At 35.5% G+C, this 17,472-nt stretch overlaps 2 protein-coding genes and 1 long non-coding RNA gene across 3 annotated transcripts; 1 reads left to right on the forward strand and 2 right to left on the reverse strand.

Annotated features, from left to right (window-relative positions):
• Positions 1-880: 880 nt before the first annotated feature.
• Positions 881-5,053, reverse strand: LOC135688589 (MICOS complex subunit Mic10). Its single transcript, XM_065205513.2, has 4 exons — positions 4,899-5,053; positions 2,564-2,611; positions 2,105-2,205; positions 881-1,205 (listed from the first exon to the last, which is right to left on the reverse strand). Exons 1-4 carry the CDS (start codon positions 4,987-4,989, stop codon positions 1,170-1,172), a joined length of 276 nt encoding a protein of 91 aa, XP_065061585.1. The 5' UTR covers positions 4,990-5,053; the 3' UTR covers positions 881-1,169.
• Positions 5,054-11,235: 6,182 nt separating this feature from the next.
• Positions 11,236-13,604, reverse strand: LOC135688585 (ceramide-1-phosphate transfer protein). Its single transcript, XM_065205510.2, has one exon. It carries the CDS (start codon positions 13,561-13,563, stop codon positions 12,895-12,897), a length of 669 nt encoding a protein of 222 aa, XP_065061582.2. The 5' UTR covers positions 13,564-13,604; the 3' UTR covers positions 11,236-12,894.
• Positions 13,605-14,073: 469 nt separating this feature from the next.
• Positions 14,074-15,307, forward strand: LOC148957252 (uncharacterized). Its single transcript, XR_016145259.1, has 2 exons — positions 14,074-14,346; positions 14,936-15,307. It is a non-coding gene; the product is annotated as an uncharacterized LOC148957252 (long non-coding RNA).
• Positions 15,308-17,472: the final 2,165 nt, after the last annotated feature.

The following is a 17,472-nucleotide window of genomic DNA, read 5'->3' on the forward strand; positions in this document are numbered from 1 at the left end:
TGCAGCAGCTCTTGCCGTAACTCGTGTCTAGCATGCCAAGGCACACAAAAACAGGAACTTTACAAGTAATATAATAGATTTTATAAGAATGTGTCATTTCTTCAGCCTTAGGGTAAGCCAACAGCAGGAATACCTTTATGCTGAAATCCCAGCACATTGCAATATTTCATATAATCTCAGAAATCAGCGTAAATTTGAGCAGAATACAAGCAGGGCAGTTCGTTTCTCTAATACCGATTAAGGGAAGGCTCTTGCAGAATGGAGTAATTTGCCGGAATGGTTATACTATGGTTATACTCAGTATACAGCTGCATTCTAATGTATAATGTGCATTCTTTGAAAGTTTCCCAAAGTTTTTATATGCATTAATTCAAAAACCATCCAGAAGCTTTATTAAGGGCCTAAATGAAATGTTGGGCTTGATCAACCAAGTACCTAAGTTTTGTTTATTTCATGGTCTTTCTTCTACCTAAAAGGCATGTCCCCTTAATGGCGTGTCTATTTTCTCAACTGTTGATGCGCTTTTGACAGTACACACAGATAAATGGTCGTAAATGGCTTCTGACATCTCCCAAGAGTTGTTTCTCTCCTGATTATTTATTTCTATCATGTCCTCTGGATTACTTGAAAGAAGCAGCTCCTGTTTTGTTTTCGGCAGTCTCAGAAAAAAGAGTATTTCCAAGAATAACAAAGAAGCCTGTCTTCGGATTCCCTGCAAGCCAATTTGGTTCCAGTTTAAGTATTTACCTGCTTTAACGGAAAGTGAAGGAGCAATTTAGAAACTACATGAGTTTAGATTTACAGACTATTCGGAAAATTCCTAGATCCGCGCTTGATCGGTCATAAAAAAAGAGACGCCGAATTGAAAAAAAAATTAGCCTGAACCTTTGAAAATATCATACTGCTAAAAAAGTAGGCTTCTCTTATCTACATTTGAAATTAAACTGATAAACAATGTTTCAATTCAGATAAAATGCAAATGAAATATATGATGACATGGGGAATATCCGATTCACTTGCAGCCACCAGAGTTACAATTCACTATCTAAATTATTGAAAACACTTTAACACTTTACATATTCAAAGGTGCGAGCAAACATTTACAGGGTTCAAGCAGACATTCACAATCAGCTTTCAGTTCAAAGTAGATTCCACACAATGATGATTTTCTAATTTTCAGTTACTTCTACATTTTCACCTTTTCCCTAAAAATGGAAAGAAACTTGTTAGCTACAAACATAGATCAACTGGCACGTTTAAAGAAAGGGATTCAATTTCTTCACAACTAGCTTGATAGGCAACTTCACACTGCTAGCCTGAATAAAATTTATAGAAAGATACAATGCTATTCTTAGCCGGCATGTGACTAGTCAAAAAAGGCATAACAATCTTATGTAAAGTTTCAGTGATCTTTCTGCTGATAAGCTTTCAATGCTGGTAATCTTTAAATGAAGTTTTGACAGCCCTCTACTAATCCTTCATTCAGCTATTTTTACAAATCATTGACCTTGAGTACAAGTCTAAATGTATCCTTGAAAACTGAAAATTTAGAGAGATACGAAATGCTTTTGAAAAAGAAGTTACTGGAAATGCTATGTTAGAAAAACCAAGAATGATCAACCAAGTCTATATTCTATAATCTATCTCCCTCTTATAAGAGCTCACTCCCCTCGTTTACAATAAAATCAATATAGAAGACAAATTGCTGCTCCCCTTGAAATAGACACTGTCAATAGATTATAACGAGTTGAATACAATGCCCGCCAAACGTGTTGGAACAGTCCCTTCATCTTTCCTACTAAACGTCTCCCCTCCCCCCATATACATTGTTGAATTTCGATTAGAAAATGACAACAAATGTGAGTTGGAGCGTAAATTGTGTAACCAATGTTCAGTGACATGTTCATGTTCCTTCCCAACATTGTTTAAGGGGGGAAGGGGGATCCGTCTGCTTGAAATAGGGAAATGAGCTGAAAAATATGCATTTATTACGAGTGCAATCGCAGCGCTCCAACTACTTTTGGTGGCCATTGTAGCAATTAAGTTTGATAGAGAAATTAACCTTTTTTCTCTGTAGGCTTCAAACAAATACAAAAAAGCTTACCAATGATACAGTTGGAAGCAGTTGTTTGAACTGGTGCTGACAGTTAGAAACAGCCATTCCCAAGCCAGTTCCAACACCAAATGCTACAGGCCAGCCTTTTCCTTAACAAATTAAAGAAACCAATTGAATATAAGTGTCAACGAAGCTACGGGGGATGGGAAAAAGTTTTGAAAAGCAGCTCCTATTGCCCACTAACCAGAATTGCTACAATGTCATATATTTGAGACATCACATTATAATAAAAATACTCTAGTCTTAAACACACTGATCTATTATTGATCAACTGCTCCATTAGAAAATGAAATCTGACAGCTAGATGCAAGTTTCTGCACATTTTAATGCTTGGTTTCCAAAACCCTGCACACCTTAAACAAATCCACAACTTAGTTTGCAACAGTAAATCAAAACAAGTCCCCAAGAATCTTTGCTGCAAGTAGATCAGATGTGATGCATACTTACTTTTGAAAAGCAAAATTGAAAAAACTGCTCCTAATGCACCTCCAGCACCTGAAAGACATCGGTAGCTCATTATGGCCTTAAAAACATTTTCATTATTCACAAGGACAAAACCACAAATGAATGTAAAATCAAGGTATAGATAAGAAGTGATTGAAAGATTTATCCATAAAAGATTAAAATTGAATTTTTAATCAGTATTCAGAAATAACAGTCTTTATATTTAAATGTTACAAAAGAAAAAAAGTTGTGTGTGATTGCAAAAATTTGTAAGTTGAACTACTCCATCTTTTTTATATTACACTGTAAAAGATGCCAGGCCATGAAAAATTACATAATTATGAAATTTTTTAGTTCATAACCTATAGCTCACATTTTATATTACCATACTGTCCCTGCCCTTCCTGACCTCTTCTCCCTCCTGCCCCGATATTCTATGCATTGAAGCAATAATATTGTGGGTGTTTTTGAAGTCAGAAATGCTTTATTTTTCAAGCTACTATTGGCAGAAGGGTGCAGCAATTTCCCTACATAATTTTTTAAAAATAGGGGCAATTGTCTACATGACATTGGTGGCTAGGTACTTGTACATTTTCTTAATCAACATTTAAGCCAGAGACGAAAAGCGATCCCTCCCATTCAGCTCAATGCCCTTCTATACCACTCAAGAAGGGCTATCAAGTACCTGCCTTGCCAACAATTTTTAAATTAAATGCTTGCATTGTGAGTTAAACAATATTTGTCACAACCTTAATGGTCTGTTCATTTGAAATAGTGAAACTTGTCAATGAATTTTTAAAAAGAATCTTGTGTTTCAAGACCCTGCATACATGTATCTGAAAAATTTGATTATTAAGCAGATATATTTTTGACCTAATTTGTTCCAGATCCAGCCCAATTCATGATTACAAAGACCAGAATATCTGGCGAAGCCCTCACAAAAATGTTTTGTAATCAGTATGAGTTCATGTGATCAGTCAGGACCACATAGCATAGAAATTGTGAATCTGCTTATTGGATACCTTCTCCTTTTATCTTGACTCATTTTGAGAAACATACTGCAGCTATGTGTTTGATTAGGCAGTATAACAATGCAGCTCAAAAATTTCAGAAAGCATAACAGCATTATGTCATGGTACACTTTGGCTACACTACTGACGAAAATGTATTATTTAACTGATATTTAACTAAACAAGGTTGCCAAGGAGCCTTTAAAAATGAAGCAATCCCTGCCAATCTAAATGTGGCCGTATTGTCCCAGGGGAGTAGCCCCTTGCCCATTCCACTTGTCCCAGTAAGGTTTTTCTTTTGACCTGCACCTCAACGTGCCAGAATTTACAGTATACATGCTTCCATAGGGATTTTGTTTTTATTGTAGGGGTTTTTTTAAGTTCTTTAAATATTCTGCCTTGTACATGTAGGTTCTTTATAAAGTGGTCCCTTGAAAAAGAACTTCAAGAGGCCAAAATAAAACGGAGGGCAAACTGGCTGTGGTGTGGTCCCTGCAAAGCCAACTGCAGATAGAAGGACTCAAAATGACAATTTTCATACCATGATCTTACTTGAAGCCTTTTGCAGCTGGTTTATACTTCCAATTACAGACAACTCCCAGAGTGCAAAGCATTTTTGTTTGCGGGAAATTATTTTCTGTTGCTTACGCTTGCGCTGGAACAAATCATGTTGCAAAATGACAGGTTTAAAGATGCGGGATTTCATTGTTCAATAGCACTTTTAGGGCTCAAGATTAGGCTATGCGCTGAATTCACACGAAAGTCCATGTTCCAACTGCTCGGATTAATCTAAATTTGTAAAAATGCGCGGACGGGATTTGAGCAAAAAATCATTGCCCAGGGAACGCATTGCAGTCTGGGACAACTCTACTAACACCAGAACAAGAAATAACTGACTTGGATAATTGCTGAATCAAATTTTGAGTTTGACCACCTCTTTCTCAATGTTTTAAGTAGCCTGTTGATTTGACTTGAACCACACCGTGGAAAAACTTTCTGGTAAAGGTAATCATGAAGCTGTACATTATCCACAAGATAAAGCAAGCTTGATAATGCAGGTTTTGTACTGTATGTACTTTTGAATGTATTTCACTGATATCGTAAAGTTTGTTTTTACTTAATTAAGAGTAAATTATACTTTTAATTACGAATCTTTATGCAGTGGAAATTTGAAATTAAAGGAACTGAATCGAAGTGAACTTAATAACAGAACAGCCACACTACTACACAGGCCTAACAAAAATGCTCACCTAACAAGATGAATTATCTAAATCTTAGCATCAAATAAAACAATTACTCTAAATAATCATGTTATTAGATGGTTATACCTGCTTTAATGAGCCCATCAGTAAGACATTTATCAACCTTTTCCCCTATCTCCTCTTCGCTCCTTGTCGTATGGAACGTAGTGGTCGCCATGTTATCATTTCTTGTGTGCTGCGCAGTGTCTGTCTCTGGTGCATCAAAAGGAGGTACCAAAAAACTTTGCCTTTTTATAGCATCAATGCATAACCTTTTTCAAATCATGCAACCCAGGGAAAGCAATGGTTATCGAGCCTGGAGGCAGAAGCGGACTGGCCCAAGTTGCATTTTTCAAAAAAAAACTTGAAAACTTTCAAAAGGCAAACAATGTTAAGATTAATTACAAAGTTTCCCCAATTCGTCGTTATTGTTTAATGCATTGAAGGCGATCAGCAAATTTGTAAAATTTGCTGCTGGTATATATATTTGTAAAACTTCTGACACCATTCGTTGTTTGAGCGATTGACCGAGCGAATAAACGACACGTTTTGACACACAAAATCAATTCCTTTTGTTCAATCCAAAGCTAAGACGTACTTTTACACAATATCGAAACTTAGGTACTAAACAGCCTTTCACAAGCACTGTTACGCCATTAAATTATTTATATATGAAACGAAACCTCGAGTGCTTTCACAAGCCACTCGGGTTGAATGCCATCAGCCCTCTCTTAGCCTTTCCATCCATTACAGTTCTGTGTGTGTGTGAGTTAGTGTCTACATGTTTGATAGCAGTGGCCTTTCGCAAGCACCACGCTTCTCTCTCTAACTAACTAACTAACTAACTCTTTGTCCGTACTCTACTTTATATAACAGCATTACAATATAGCAAACTAATATCAATAATTGCCGGTGTTATTGTCGGTATCTATCGTGCAATACGTAAATGAACTAGTAGGAGGTGTTAGATATATTAGGATACGCGGGGGAACTTTGTAGAGCAAAAGGGCATGTAAAATATTGCTATACCGGAAAACATGAAAAACTAAAGCGCGACACGCTAATATTTCCTAATCAAATAGAAGCATGAACAAATATAAGCATAAACGCAAGACTGACCTAAAATGAAATAAGTACCTATATTACATACCTCCCTATCAAGGAAAATGAATCGTCCTCGATTCTTAAAGTGAATCTAATGAAAAATTAATTAAACGTCCAATGAATATTTTGTGTCCGTAAACTAGAAATCGACAAGTCCTGTGATTGAGATATTTGCCAGCTACTGGGTTTGACTATGCATCTCTGGATGGTATGCAGGGTGTTCGAACTGTCGTCTCGTGAACAGTTGTTCGTCGCCTTCCATCTTGAGGTACATGTCCTAAACTGATTCGTGAATCTGGGTTCTGGTCTGTTTCCAGCACCATATTATCCCACTTCTGACACCATTGTAAAATTTGCTGCTGGTATATATATTTGTAAAACTTCTGACACCATTCGTTGTTTGAGCGATTGACCGAGCGAATAAACGACACGTTTTGACACACAAAATCAATTCCTTTTGTTCAATCCAAAGCTAAGACGTACTTTTACACAATATCGAAACTTAGGTACTAAACAGCCTTTCACAAGCACTGTTACGCCATTAAATTATTTATATATGAAACGAAACCTCGAGTGCTTTCACAAGCCACTCGGGTTGAATGCCATCAGCCCTCTCTTAGCCTTTCCATCCATTACCGTTCTGTGTGTGTGTGTGAGTTAGTGTCTACATGTTTGATAGCAGTGGCCTTTCGCAAGCACCACGCTTCTCTCTCTAACTAACTAACTAACTAACTCTTTGTCCGTACTCTACTTTATATAACAGCATTACAATATAGCAAACTAATATCAATAATTGCCGGTGTTATTGTCGGTATCTATCGTGCAATACGTAAATGAACTAGTAGGAGGTGTTAGATATATTAGGATACGCGGGGGAACTTTGTAGAGCAAAAGGGCATGTAAAATATTGCTATACCGGAAAACATGAAAAACTAAAGCGCGACACGCTAATATTTCCTAATCAAATAGAAGCATGAACAAATATAAGCATAAACGCAAGACTGACCTAAAATGAAATAAGTACCTATATTACAAATTCTCCATGGTTTTCCGAAATCTTTAAAAGAACATATTTATGTTTTGACAGCAGTGTCATAATTTTAGCAGCACCGAGCAGACCTAGTCTCAATGCAAACCTGGCTCGCTTGTAATTTTTTCAAGCAAGTCCACAATACATGCAGTGATTCCATGTCTGTCAAGGGTGAAGAAGGGGTGTTTCTAGATGACTCGCAGACTTTTTGCCAACTGAATAATTACTTTTGCTAACTGAATAAGTTGCCAACTAAAAGGGGTGGTTGGGGCTCACTAATGGATCTCTCAAAAGCGTTTGATTGCATAGACCATGAGCTATTAATTGCTAAATAAAATGCCTATGGTTTTTGTAAAGATGCTCAACTATTGATTTATAATTACCTGCCTGGTAGAAAATAAAGGGTTAAATTAAATGGTTCATTCAATACTTGGCGAGAAACCTTTGCAGGTGTACCACAAAGATCAGTCCTTGGGCCTCTTCTATTTAATTTATACATTAATGATTTATTCTCAATGGTAACTGATACTGCAGTATGTAACTTTGCTGATGATACTACGATTTTTGCAGCTGACTGTCAGCGGCCAGAAACTGATGCTCTTGTTTTATCAAAGTGGTTTCCAGAAAACTTTATGAAATTGAATGCAGGGAAATGTCATCTTCTTACTTTTGGAACAAACCAAGATGACATTAAGATCAAAATCGGCGAGGCCATTGTTGAAGAAAGCTCTGAAGAAAAACTGCTAAGGGTGATAATAGATAAAAATCATAATTTCAAAAGTCACGTCTCAAATTTATGCAAAAGAGCCAGCCAAAAACTGTATGCCCTTGCTAGAGTATCGCCATTTATAGGTTCTGATAAACTGCGTCTCCTAATGAACAGCTTCATAATAGCTCAGTTTAGCTACTGCCCCCTAATTTGGATGTTCCATGACAGATGTCTGAATGCTTAAGTGAATAAAATCCACAAAAGAGCACTCGGAATTGCTTATAAAGACAGTCATGCTGACTACGAAGCATTGTTGAAATTGGGTAATGCAGTATCAACTCACCAACACAATCTACAGTACTTGATGATAGAAATATACAAAACCAAACATAACCTGAACCCTAATTTCATGAGTGAGATTTTTGAAACAAGAAATGTACATTATGATTTGCGAGCTAAAAATAATCTTTGCATTCCAAAAGCCGGGACAACTTCTTATGGTATAGAAACTGTGAGATATTTAGCTCAAAAACTGTGGCAAACACTACCTCACAGTATAAGATAGTCCTAATCATTAGCGACATTCAAAAAAGAATTAAGAGCACACCCTGTAGAATGCGACTGTAGATAGTTTAAAATATTTATTGCTGGGTTAGGTTTTAATTATAATATTATACCACAAATATTTTTAACATTGTATTGTACCATATATTCATTTTTTACCATATCAATTCTTTATAGATAGTTGGCCTTAATTAGCTTCTTTATAGCTATTAGACGTTCATTTAGTACGCCAACTTTAAACAAATTATTTATTACTATTATCACTTCAAATAAATTATTACTATTCAGTTGAATAATGACTTATGACTAATCGGGTGACTAATCATATTAGTTGTTTGACTTATGACTAATGCGAATTATTTCGAGTACCTAATATCGAAAATCTGAAAGGGCTCATACTTTGGAAAAATTAATTTAGCGTTGGATAAAATGATCGATGTGTTGGCAATTGTGCATGGAAAAGTTCACATATTTTGTACTCAAAGATGGCTGGATTAACATAGAGGTTTACGGTCATTATTATGGCCAATTTTTAAATTTTGATAGAATAATAATAATTAAGGGAGAGAGGATTTTTCCATATTGCCTACTTTTGATTAGTAATATGTGCATATTCCCTGTGTTGACTCCACATTAAGATGCTTCAGGTTTGGGTGTACGAATTACGAGAATGATTTCCAGAAAATTGATAAAAACCATCCAACAGCGTTTGGCATGTGGATATTGATTCTAAGAGTAAGGTTGTATTTTAAAGGTTGAAAAAATTGATTCAATGAGTGCATTTTCCAGCAAACTGGAATCATTAAAATTCGAAAATTTCCTCACCTTTTGCGGCAACCATGGTGCGGCTTTAGGAAGTACCATTTGTGTACTTGTTTATTGCGACACGAGCAATAATCTGCAAGGTAGCGAAGACTTAGCCTACCCAAGTAAAAATTGTTCCTATTCTGTTTAATGAATAAATGACGTCTTTTTTTATTGCTCAGAAAAGTTTAGAAGGTCGAGAATTTAGAGAAATCACGGAAAATAATCTACAAAATCTTTCTTAATATATGTCCTTTGCTTTTTTAGGGACATTTTGTTATAAAAGCTAGTCCCCACAAAAATATTAATCTCCCTCTAAGTAGCTGCTCTTTATTGTTTGTTAAATGTATGTTCTGTCATAATCGTAATGTTTGTGCGCCCATGATTTCTTTCCAATTGCAGCACCCACTCGGAAGGTCAAGCCCCTCCGTCGGAGAACTTCTAGCGCCACCACTTATTGGCACCCTTTTGGTTGCTTTTCCCGATGGGTTGAAAAGTAGCCAGTCCGCCACTGCCTGGAGGTATAATTAAGATTCTGATATAAAAGAAGCAGCAAGTAAGGTCTCTCGTAAAATCATTCCACAGATGCGCTCCCCGGTACAGGAGAAACCGACGCTTGATAGAAAAAGCAATATTTCCATATGAAATATGTGTACCTTAACAGTACTATTGAGTTTGTTGATATGAATTTCTTCAATCAAAACACCAATGTAAGATATATGATACTATTTAATAGTTTCAATAGCTTACCCCAGGTAAGGGAAAAGTGACATAATGAGAATAGGTATTTGATGGACTGATAACACCAACGGGGGCGAAGCAAAGACAATTTTTTGGACGGGGTAAAGAAGTAGTTTTTGCTGACAAAAGAGGACGTGTTTCGCTCTTCAAGGGTGTGATCAAAAGATAAATACTGTTATATGCTGTTTTTATGCGTTCCTGTTTCAAAGTTTATATGCAATACTTTGAAAGTTCAACTACCACAGAAAAGTTTACAATCGTTGCAAAAAGGTCACAGGACAGGAAGAGCACAAAAATTGCTTCTTTTGCCTGGCAAAAAACCTTAATGCGCCGCATCTCCCCTTTGGCGAAGCCCCTGAACATCAAAGTTTGTCTTTTCAGCACTAACCGTTAGTTTATAAGCTTTAAACCATTCCTGTAGCTTCTCACTCTAACAATATATCTGGTTAAACAGAGCTTTACAATGTTACCCGAAGGCAAAAAGTTTTGTGTCGTTGGCAAATAGTTGCTTCGGTAGCGTGGTTGACAGTGTTATACTTTTGACAAACATAATGAATACGATTGGTCCTGGGACAGATCTTTGTGACACACTCTTGTCAATATGACGAGAAGAAGTCTTTTCAATTTGCTATGGTGTAAAGAATCCTTCTGCTAAGGTAGCTAGTAAACCAAATTTATATTTTACCGCTAGGGCTGTAATAAGAGAGCTTATTGAGGAACATAGGATGATCTATTTTTTCAAAGGCCTGAGATATGTCTAGGAACACGACAATATATTTGATCTGTAATTTTGTAACTTGGTTAATGCTTCTCAATAAAGATGTGATCGATTAGTGTTATACAAAGCATTAAACCACGAGTTGTACCCAAAGTAAATCTGATTATGTGACGGTGGAGATAAAAAACTTTCAAAATGATACTTTTTGAGTTGTTTCTAAAAACTGCTGAGACTTTGCCTAAAAAACCTAGCTTACTTAAAATTTTCAGACAGGCTATTCAGATTTAGTTACCACACTCCTCAAACCACCATACCAACCCACCATACCAAATTACTGCTGGTACAAAACAGCATTTCACTGGACCCCAAAAAGGGTTTGCTGTGTTAATAATTATGGAATTTTATACTTTGCAAGCTGATGTTGGTAGATTTAGTTCCATATGATTGTTTAAGAACAAAATCGTTGGATTAGGAGCAAGTCAAAAAGAAATATTCCACTTCAAACAGAAAATCGTTAGTAAATATTTTAGTGGGAGTAATTCATTTGATTAATTGATTTAGACCTAAACTTTAGGGTATGCAAATGTTCCAACAAAATATTTCTGCTTTAAAGCTATGGAGGTTATCTTATGGAAGTATAAATAGTTTATACTTTATTTAGCTGTTATAAATCTCATAATTTTATTTCAGTTAAATTTGAAACGCTGTTGCAAAACTAAAGTTAGAGCAAACCATTGACTTCATGTTATCTAAATTGAAAAATGAAACAAACTTTATTTTTTTAGGGAATATTTCCAAAACCAATCATTAAAAAACAAATATTACTTTTTTAATCATTATTTTAAAAAGGTCTCCATCAAAAATATGCTTTGATGCTCTGGCCACCTTTGGCTATTCATGAAAGCTAAAAACTGTAAAGATAAATTTTACTGGGGATAACGAAAAAAGAGGATAACCTTAAAATTCATTAGGTTGTTTACATCTCTTTCTGATAGCTTGAAAGTTTTACTTAAAAGTTCTTTACTTACAAAATCGTTTTTTAATTCGAAATTCAGCCATCCTTTAGATTGCTTTGCTATAAATATTTACAAAAACTGTGCCCAAAAATTTGCTTTTTGCAATGTGATGACTCTTGGTGTCACTGTCATGCTACCTGACAGTAGCACGTGCAGTACAGTATTTTACAGCTTTCCTTTATTTTCTGGGAAATGATTGTTACTTCTCTGATCACACAAATATGGTTCAAAATTTTTACTAAATAACCTGGGGAGGATGTTGAAAAAGTCAAGTGCGAGAAAAAGTTTTCCAGTGCCTTTGTACCAGAAAAAATAGCAATTGAACACAAAGACTATCTGAAAACAATGCCTATCAATAAATCACAGAGTTTATACTAACATTTGAACCAAGGACATATTTTAATTAATGGAAAGGCCTCAATATAGAAGGTGGTAGGTTCTATGAATGTTTCTGTGACCTAAATTTCAACATTCAAAAACTTACATGTCTGTATAGGTATTTCTGCTAGTCTGTGTTTGAGGCTACTAACAAAAGTAATACTTTGGCAGTAATTTTTAGTTATTTCTAAAAAAGGTTACCAAAGCCAAGTTTAGAATTGTTGCCAAGATTAATAAACTAGAAGAGTTATGTTTGTGTGATCCATTGCTTAGGTGACAGAATGCATAAAAAATTAATGCCATAAAGAATTCATAATTCACATGCAGAGTTTACATATAATAGAATCTCGCTCCAAGTGAAAATTTTAATTATCGGAGGTATGTAATTTGATATGTGAAGAAATTCAACAAGCAAAACTATTTTCAGCAAAGTCTACTCTTAGAAGCCTAGATACATTAACGCAATTTATATTTAAGAATTCAAAAACTTTTATTTTTAATTTATATATGCAGATTATAACATCTCTATTGAAATTTACAAGTGTTTCTTGTTGAGAAAGAAGGCCAGTCTGCAAAGTATGGCAGTTCTTGACAAGATCCTGGCCCGTGCATAGTCATGTTGTCCACATTTTCCCAGATACAAACCTCCTTTTAGTATCTGTAATGCTTTAGTATGCTTTAGTATATTCTTTAGTAAATTCAGTGTGCAATTGCAATTTTTGGCTTCCAGAACTATACTGACCTTATGCATGCATCTGCCATACTCTGCCGACTGGAAAGAAGGTAGTCTTGAAGTTCACTTAATATTTTAACAACACTTCTATGAAGAACTTTGTTTAGTATTGCTTACTCCATTAAAAATAGGGTAACTAATATTTATATGCCCCTTGATTGCTGCAAAAATTCTCAAAAATGTCATATCATAATGAAAGTATGCCTCAACAAAGCAGCATTTTGCCAGTAGATAATTCTAAAAAAGATTGTAATTGTCAACAACTAGATAAAAGTACTTGACAACTTTAAGGAAGCCCGTGCAGATCATACTTTGTATACAACGCTTCAACTGCATCGTATACACGGCGAATGGCTTCAACACAGCTTTTCAACATTTTCTGAACTTGTTCTTCGCCAGTACGATTCGCAACAAGGATTAACATATCTCCACGCGAAGGCAAGGTATACATAGCTAGTGTGGCTGCTTTTCTGATCAGCCAAGGATGATACTTTGCAAGACTACGCGTGTAGGCACTTGAGGCGATCGAGGACGCTTTCTCGCAGTTAGAACTTTCCGACAGGTTCTCCATAAATAACATTGTAAAGGACAGAGCTCTGTGCAAACGTAGCAAAGTCCTGGAGCCAAGTAACACTTCATCTGTTTTCTTGTTAACTTCAATTTCGTGCTCCATCATCCTCTCAACGCGTTCATATTTATCTCTTTCGTTGTGTCCATTCCTAAACTTGCGTAGTATTTCGATTTTCTCCTTCACGTCCGAGGTAATGAAGCCAAAAACAGAACCCAACAAATTGAAGAAGATACACAGCTCCTCGTAAGCTGTGATGTACTCATCAATGTGGAGGCCTTTCTCGCTGCAGCTTACCAAAGCTTGTTCCAGGATGTGTATTTTAAACGAATCCTTATCACCTGGCGATTCGTCTGCAGGTTTAGCTTCCACTGTAGTGTCCGCCATCTTTGAAACAAGAAAGGAAAATGACCCTTTGGCCGGACGCGACGCGGAACTGAATTCAGCGAACTATGAAGGCGCATTTGCTCTGAGGTCGGCAGATGGGGTCTCCCCGTTTACTTTTTTCGAGACTTTTAAAGACCCCTTACTCCTTAATCAAAGCCCCCTGTTCCATCGACGAAATTCTTCAACTACAATTTTGGGAAAATGATTTAACAAGTTAAATTTGGAAAATAAAGGTAAGATAATTCAACAATATAAAATAGAAACGAAAGCAAGAGACGCAGAGAAATCGGAAACAGCTTTGGATATCATTTTTAGTAGCATGGTTGGTTGTCTTATGAAATCTTTCCTGATTAATGAACATTAGAGTTAAGATTCAAAGGCCCTTTGTTTGCCTCTTGCTTTCCAGCTCAACTGAAGCTAACCAGTTCTTGTTACGTTGCTGTTATTATCTTTCTGGAAACTTTAGCTGGATAGGAACATGAAAGTTGTCGAAAAGCTGCTATTTGTATGTATTACAACATGGATATGACTTTCATAAGCCCCCTCGGACAACCCCCCTCCCCCCTCCCCCCATTAACCCACATCTAAAAATGACCCAAGTTGATAAGCACATAGGGGGCTCATACAAGAATTTCGGTGATGTGTGGATATTTGTCTGTGAAGGCGCATTCTTTGCACCTGTGCAATAACGGCCTGACTTCGGCGTATGGTGAATGTGGTAGCAAAAACTTCCGATATCAAATTGAACTTTTATTTCGTTCGTGTGTACCAATGACCTAAAGGGTAAGAAATTTTTTATATTTCCTTTGTAGCTATGAACCAATGGCTTTTGAGTCTGGAGAACAGACTGTAGAATACTGTGAAGTTTACAACTTAGTTTTGACTGTTTGTTTATTCGTTCTTCGCATTTTCATTTTCGTTTCAATTTTTCATTTTCATTTCTGAATTTTCAGGACGGTTTCCCTTCAGTGACTCCGATATTCAAGGGGTCTTGTACTTCAAACGAATTATAATACTAACATGCTTGGAACCAAACAAATAACCTACCTAGTTACCCATCTTTAAATCAATTCATAGGCCTATTATCCAATGATACAAAAAACCCGGCAGGTAATCTAAAACCTGAACCATAATCACTTCAATTCAGATGAAGGTTCAAGTGAAAAGTGGGTCAAATATTGAATTCTAGAGGTGCTTGTTAAAAAGATCCAAACTGTGCTTGCCAGTGGTTATTTTATGGAATTTCAATGTTTGTGGTCCCTCTTTTCTAGTATCCAATTTTCTTCCAAAAAATTTATTTGACCAAGCTTGCTGCTAAATGAATTTGAGTATTATCTATAATATCATTTTTATCTGTTGTGTTCAATTTCAGGTCTAAATTCATTTGGACAGCAAAGTTTTCAAGATGGAAAGTAGCTCATCTGATGAAAATGTTAGCAAGGAAGTGAGATATAAGAAAACAATGAGTGCTCTGGTACAAGCTGGATTGCTAGATCTAGCCTTAAAGACTTCAGAACTGGTCAAACAGAATCAGACTTTACAAAAGGACTTGGATACACTAGAACAAATTGTGGAAACAACATACAGAGTGGTTAATGGGTTATAAAATTAAGCAATACATATTGCATCATTTGTAGTATATTATGTGATACATAATAGGACTTCCATGGTTCATTGTAAATATATAAGAAAGTTTCTTGTGATGTAAATTTTAGCAGTTTGATGATTTAGAAAGTGCATAATATCTTGTGTGACCCTTTTTGACAAAGCGCAGAATAGAAAGGGGGTTAGAAAATTCTCTGTAACGTAATTGGCAGGTTGGCACAAGCAGGATCAGAGAATAAAACCCCCACCTTAAGAATAAAAGAGATGGGGTCATAAATCCCATTAATTTAACCTTTCATCCAACATCACAACAAAACTAGAACAGATTCCTTAAAAAAATTTATCAAGGGGGAGGGGGAATTTGATTAAGAATGTTTTGAGTGTAAGGTAGCAAATATGATGGTTTCTGTGTTCTACCAAGAACTTTGTCACTGGCAATGTTCTTTGTTTGCTCTCCTATAAAATCAGCTAAACAAAATAATAGATTTTGATCTTTGTGGGCATCAATAACATAAATGCAATGGAAAAGGGAGCAGCTGATCCCATAAGGGTATAGTCACTTGAAAATAATATAGAGATTGAAGATGTTGAATCTAGTCTTCTTGAATTATTCATCACCATGTTCAAATAGGTATGGCAGAGTATATTTAAATTGATTCAATTGTGCTTTGTGAGATAAGAAGTAGGCATTTATTAGATAAAGTATATGAAATGTTCTCAAGCTTGCAAATCTATTCAGGAAAGCCTGTCAAAATTCTAAAAAAGCAAGCATATTGAAAAGCACCCATAAGTCTCTGAGGTCTCCTTGCTAGTCTTTTATTCCCAAAAACTTTCTGGGCTTTTTGAAACTGTTACTTCTCATTCCAACTTATAGGGAAGTCATTGCAAAGTTAACTGTCCTTAAAACTCTTTTTAATTCCTGGCATACAAAACAACAAAGACGTAACAACAAAACTATATTGGGCAACCTTTCTCATATCTTATAATATTAAAACGTTTATATAAATATATTGCTATGTGCTATACAACTTTACTTGCAGGTCTAGAATTAGCTCATTTACACATAAAAAACGAAATTGTCACTTTTGTGTTGAGAACAGCAGTTTTAGATCTTGATTCTAAGATCTTGAAGTTCTGAATTTCTTCATGAATTTTGGAGCAGTAACCTACTCCAGAGTTTAATTTCAATCATTCTTTCAAACAAATTCAATTAAATATGTATGTTGCGTGTGGTACTTAATCCAGAATAACGACAATATAGTCAGCAAATAAATTTAGTACCAGAATGAAAATTAAGTGTTTGATTGTTAAAAACACGACGTTTCGAGCATGGACTCGTTATCAAGTGGCTAGAAAACGTGTTCTCTTTGCTTGGCTCATTTCTTTTCTAGCCACTTGATAATGAGTACATGCTGAAAACATCGTTTTTTTCAACGAACAACTATTATATTTTCATTCTGGTACCGAATTTATTTGCTAACTATACTATCATTATTCTTTCAAACACCTTGATCAGAAATATCACCTTGCTGAACTTTCAAAAACCTGGGAAGAACCTGTGGTATTCTTTTCAGGATTAGGAACCTCCTTCCAACAGTTACATTGAATTAATTTTCAATGCTTTGATCATGTCCTTCTTACAATATGGTATTTTTGTTTGGGGGCAAAGGTTTGATTCTCTTCATATTTTTAAAAAAACCTAAAATTATTTAGAACTATTATCTTTTGTTTATGAATCAAAAAGCTAACTTCAATTTATTTTCATAACTTCTTTTCTCCTAATACATCTATTCATTGTCACGGCACAAGTATGGGCAATCAACACGTGGTATGGGGGAAATTATGGTACAATCTACCTGTAGAAATGAGAAGTACCGCTTATAAATCGTATCAAAAAATTATCTTCTTGAAACTATTTAAAATTAGTGAGCTTTGCAAAATTTGTTGTTTAGTCCTTTAAAACACATAAATCACTTAAACAAAAGGGGGACCTTCATCTCATTAGTTAACCTACTTTGAACACTCCTCCTTAAAAATTCTGGTTTGATTTGTACTTCAATTAATATTATTGTTGCATTCTTTAGTTGATTTGTTTAAAATTCATAACTAACTAGCTTTTTAGAAACATCGTAGAATTTGAATTAAATCAAATCTTTGTATCCATTTGGAACAAAACAAGTGGGATAATACCATTAAAAAGGGGAGGATGAAGTTGTTGGACCTGGACAGACTTTGCTATATAAAACCTTATCTGTAAAGTCCACAAGCAGAAAAACAATTAAATTTATAACCTAACTCTAATCA

This window comes from Rhopilema esculentum, unplaced genomic scaffold (assembly GCF_057945365.1).
Source record: "Rhopilema esculentum isolate cy_ngs unplaced genomic scaffold, ASM5794536v1 HiC_scaffold_36, whole genome shotgun sequence".
Lineage (NCBI taxonomy): Eukaryota > Metazoa > Cnidaria > Scyphozoa > Rhizostomeae > Rhizostomatidae > Rhopilema > Rhopilema esculentum.

Coding starts and splice junctions, on each gene's coding strand:
- LOC135688589 (XM_065205513.2), bottom strand. CDS start 4,989: ATGGCGACCACTACGTTCCATACGACAAGGAGCGAAGAGGAGATAGGG. Junction 2,206..2,563: donor TTCAATTTTGCTTTTCAAAA/GTAAGTATGCAT, acceptor TAATTTGTTAAG/GAAAAGGCTGGCCTGTAGCA. Junction 1,206..2,104: donor TGCTTCCAACTGTATCATTG/GTAAGCTTTTTT, acceptor TTCCATTTTTAG/GGAAAAGGTGAAAATGTAGA.
- LOC135688585 (XM_065205510.2), bottom strand. CDS start 13,563: ATGGCGGACACTACAGTGGAAGCTAAACCTGCAGACGAATCGCCAGGT.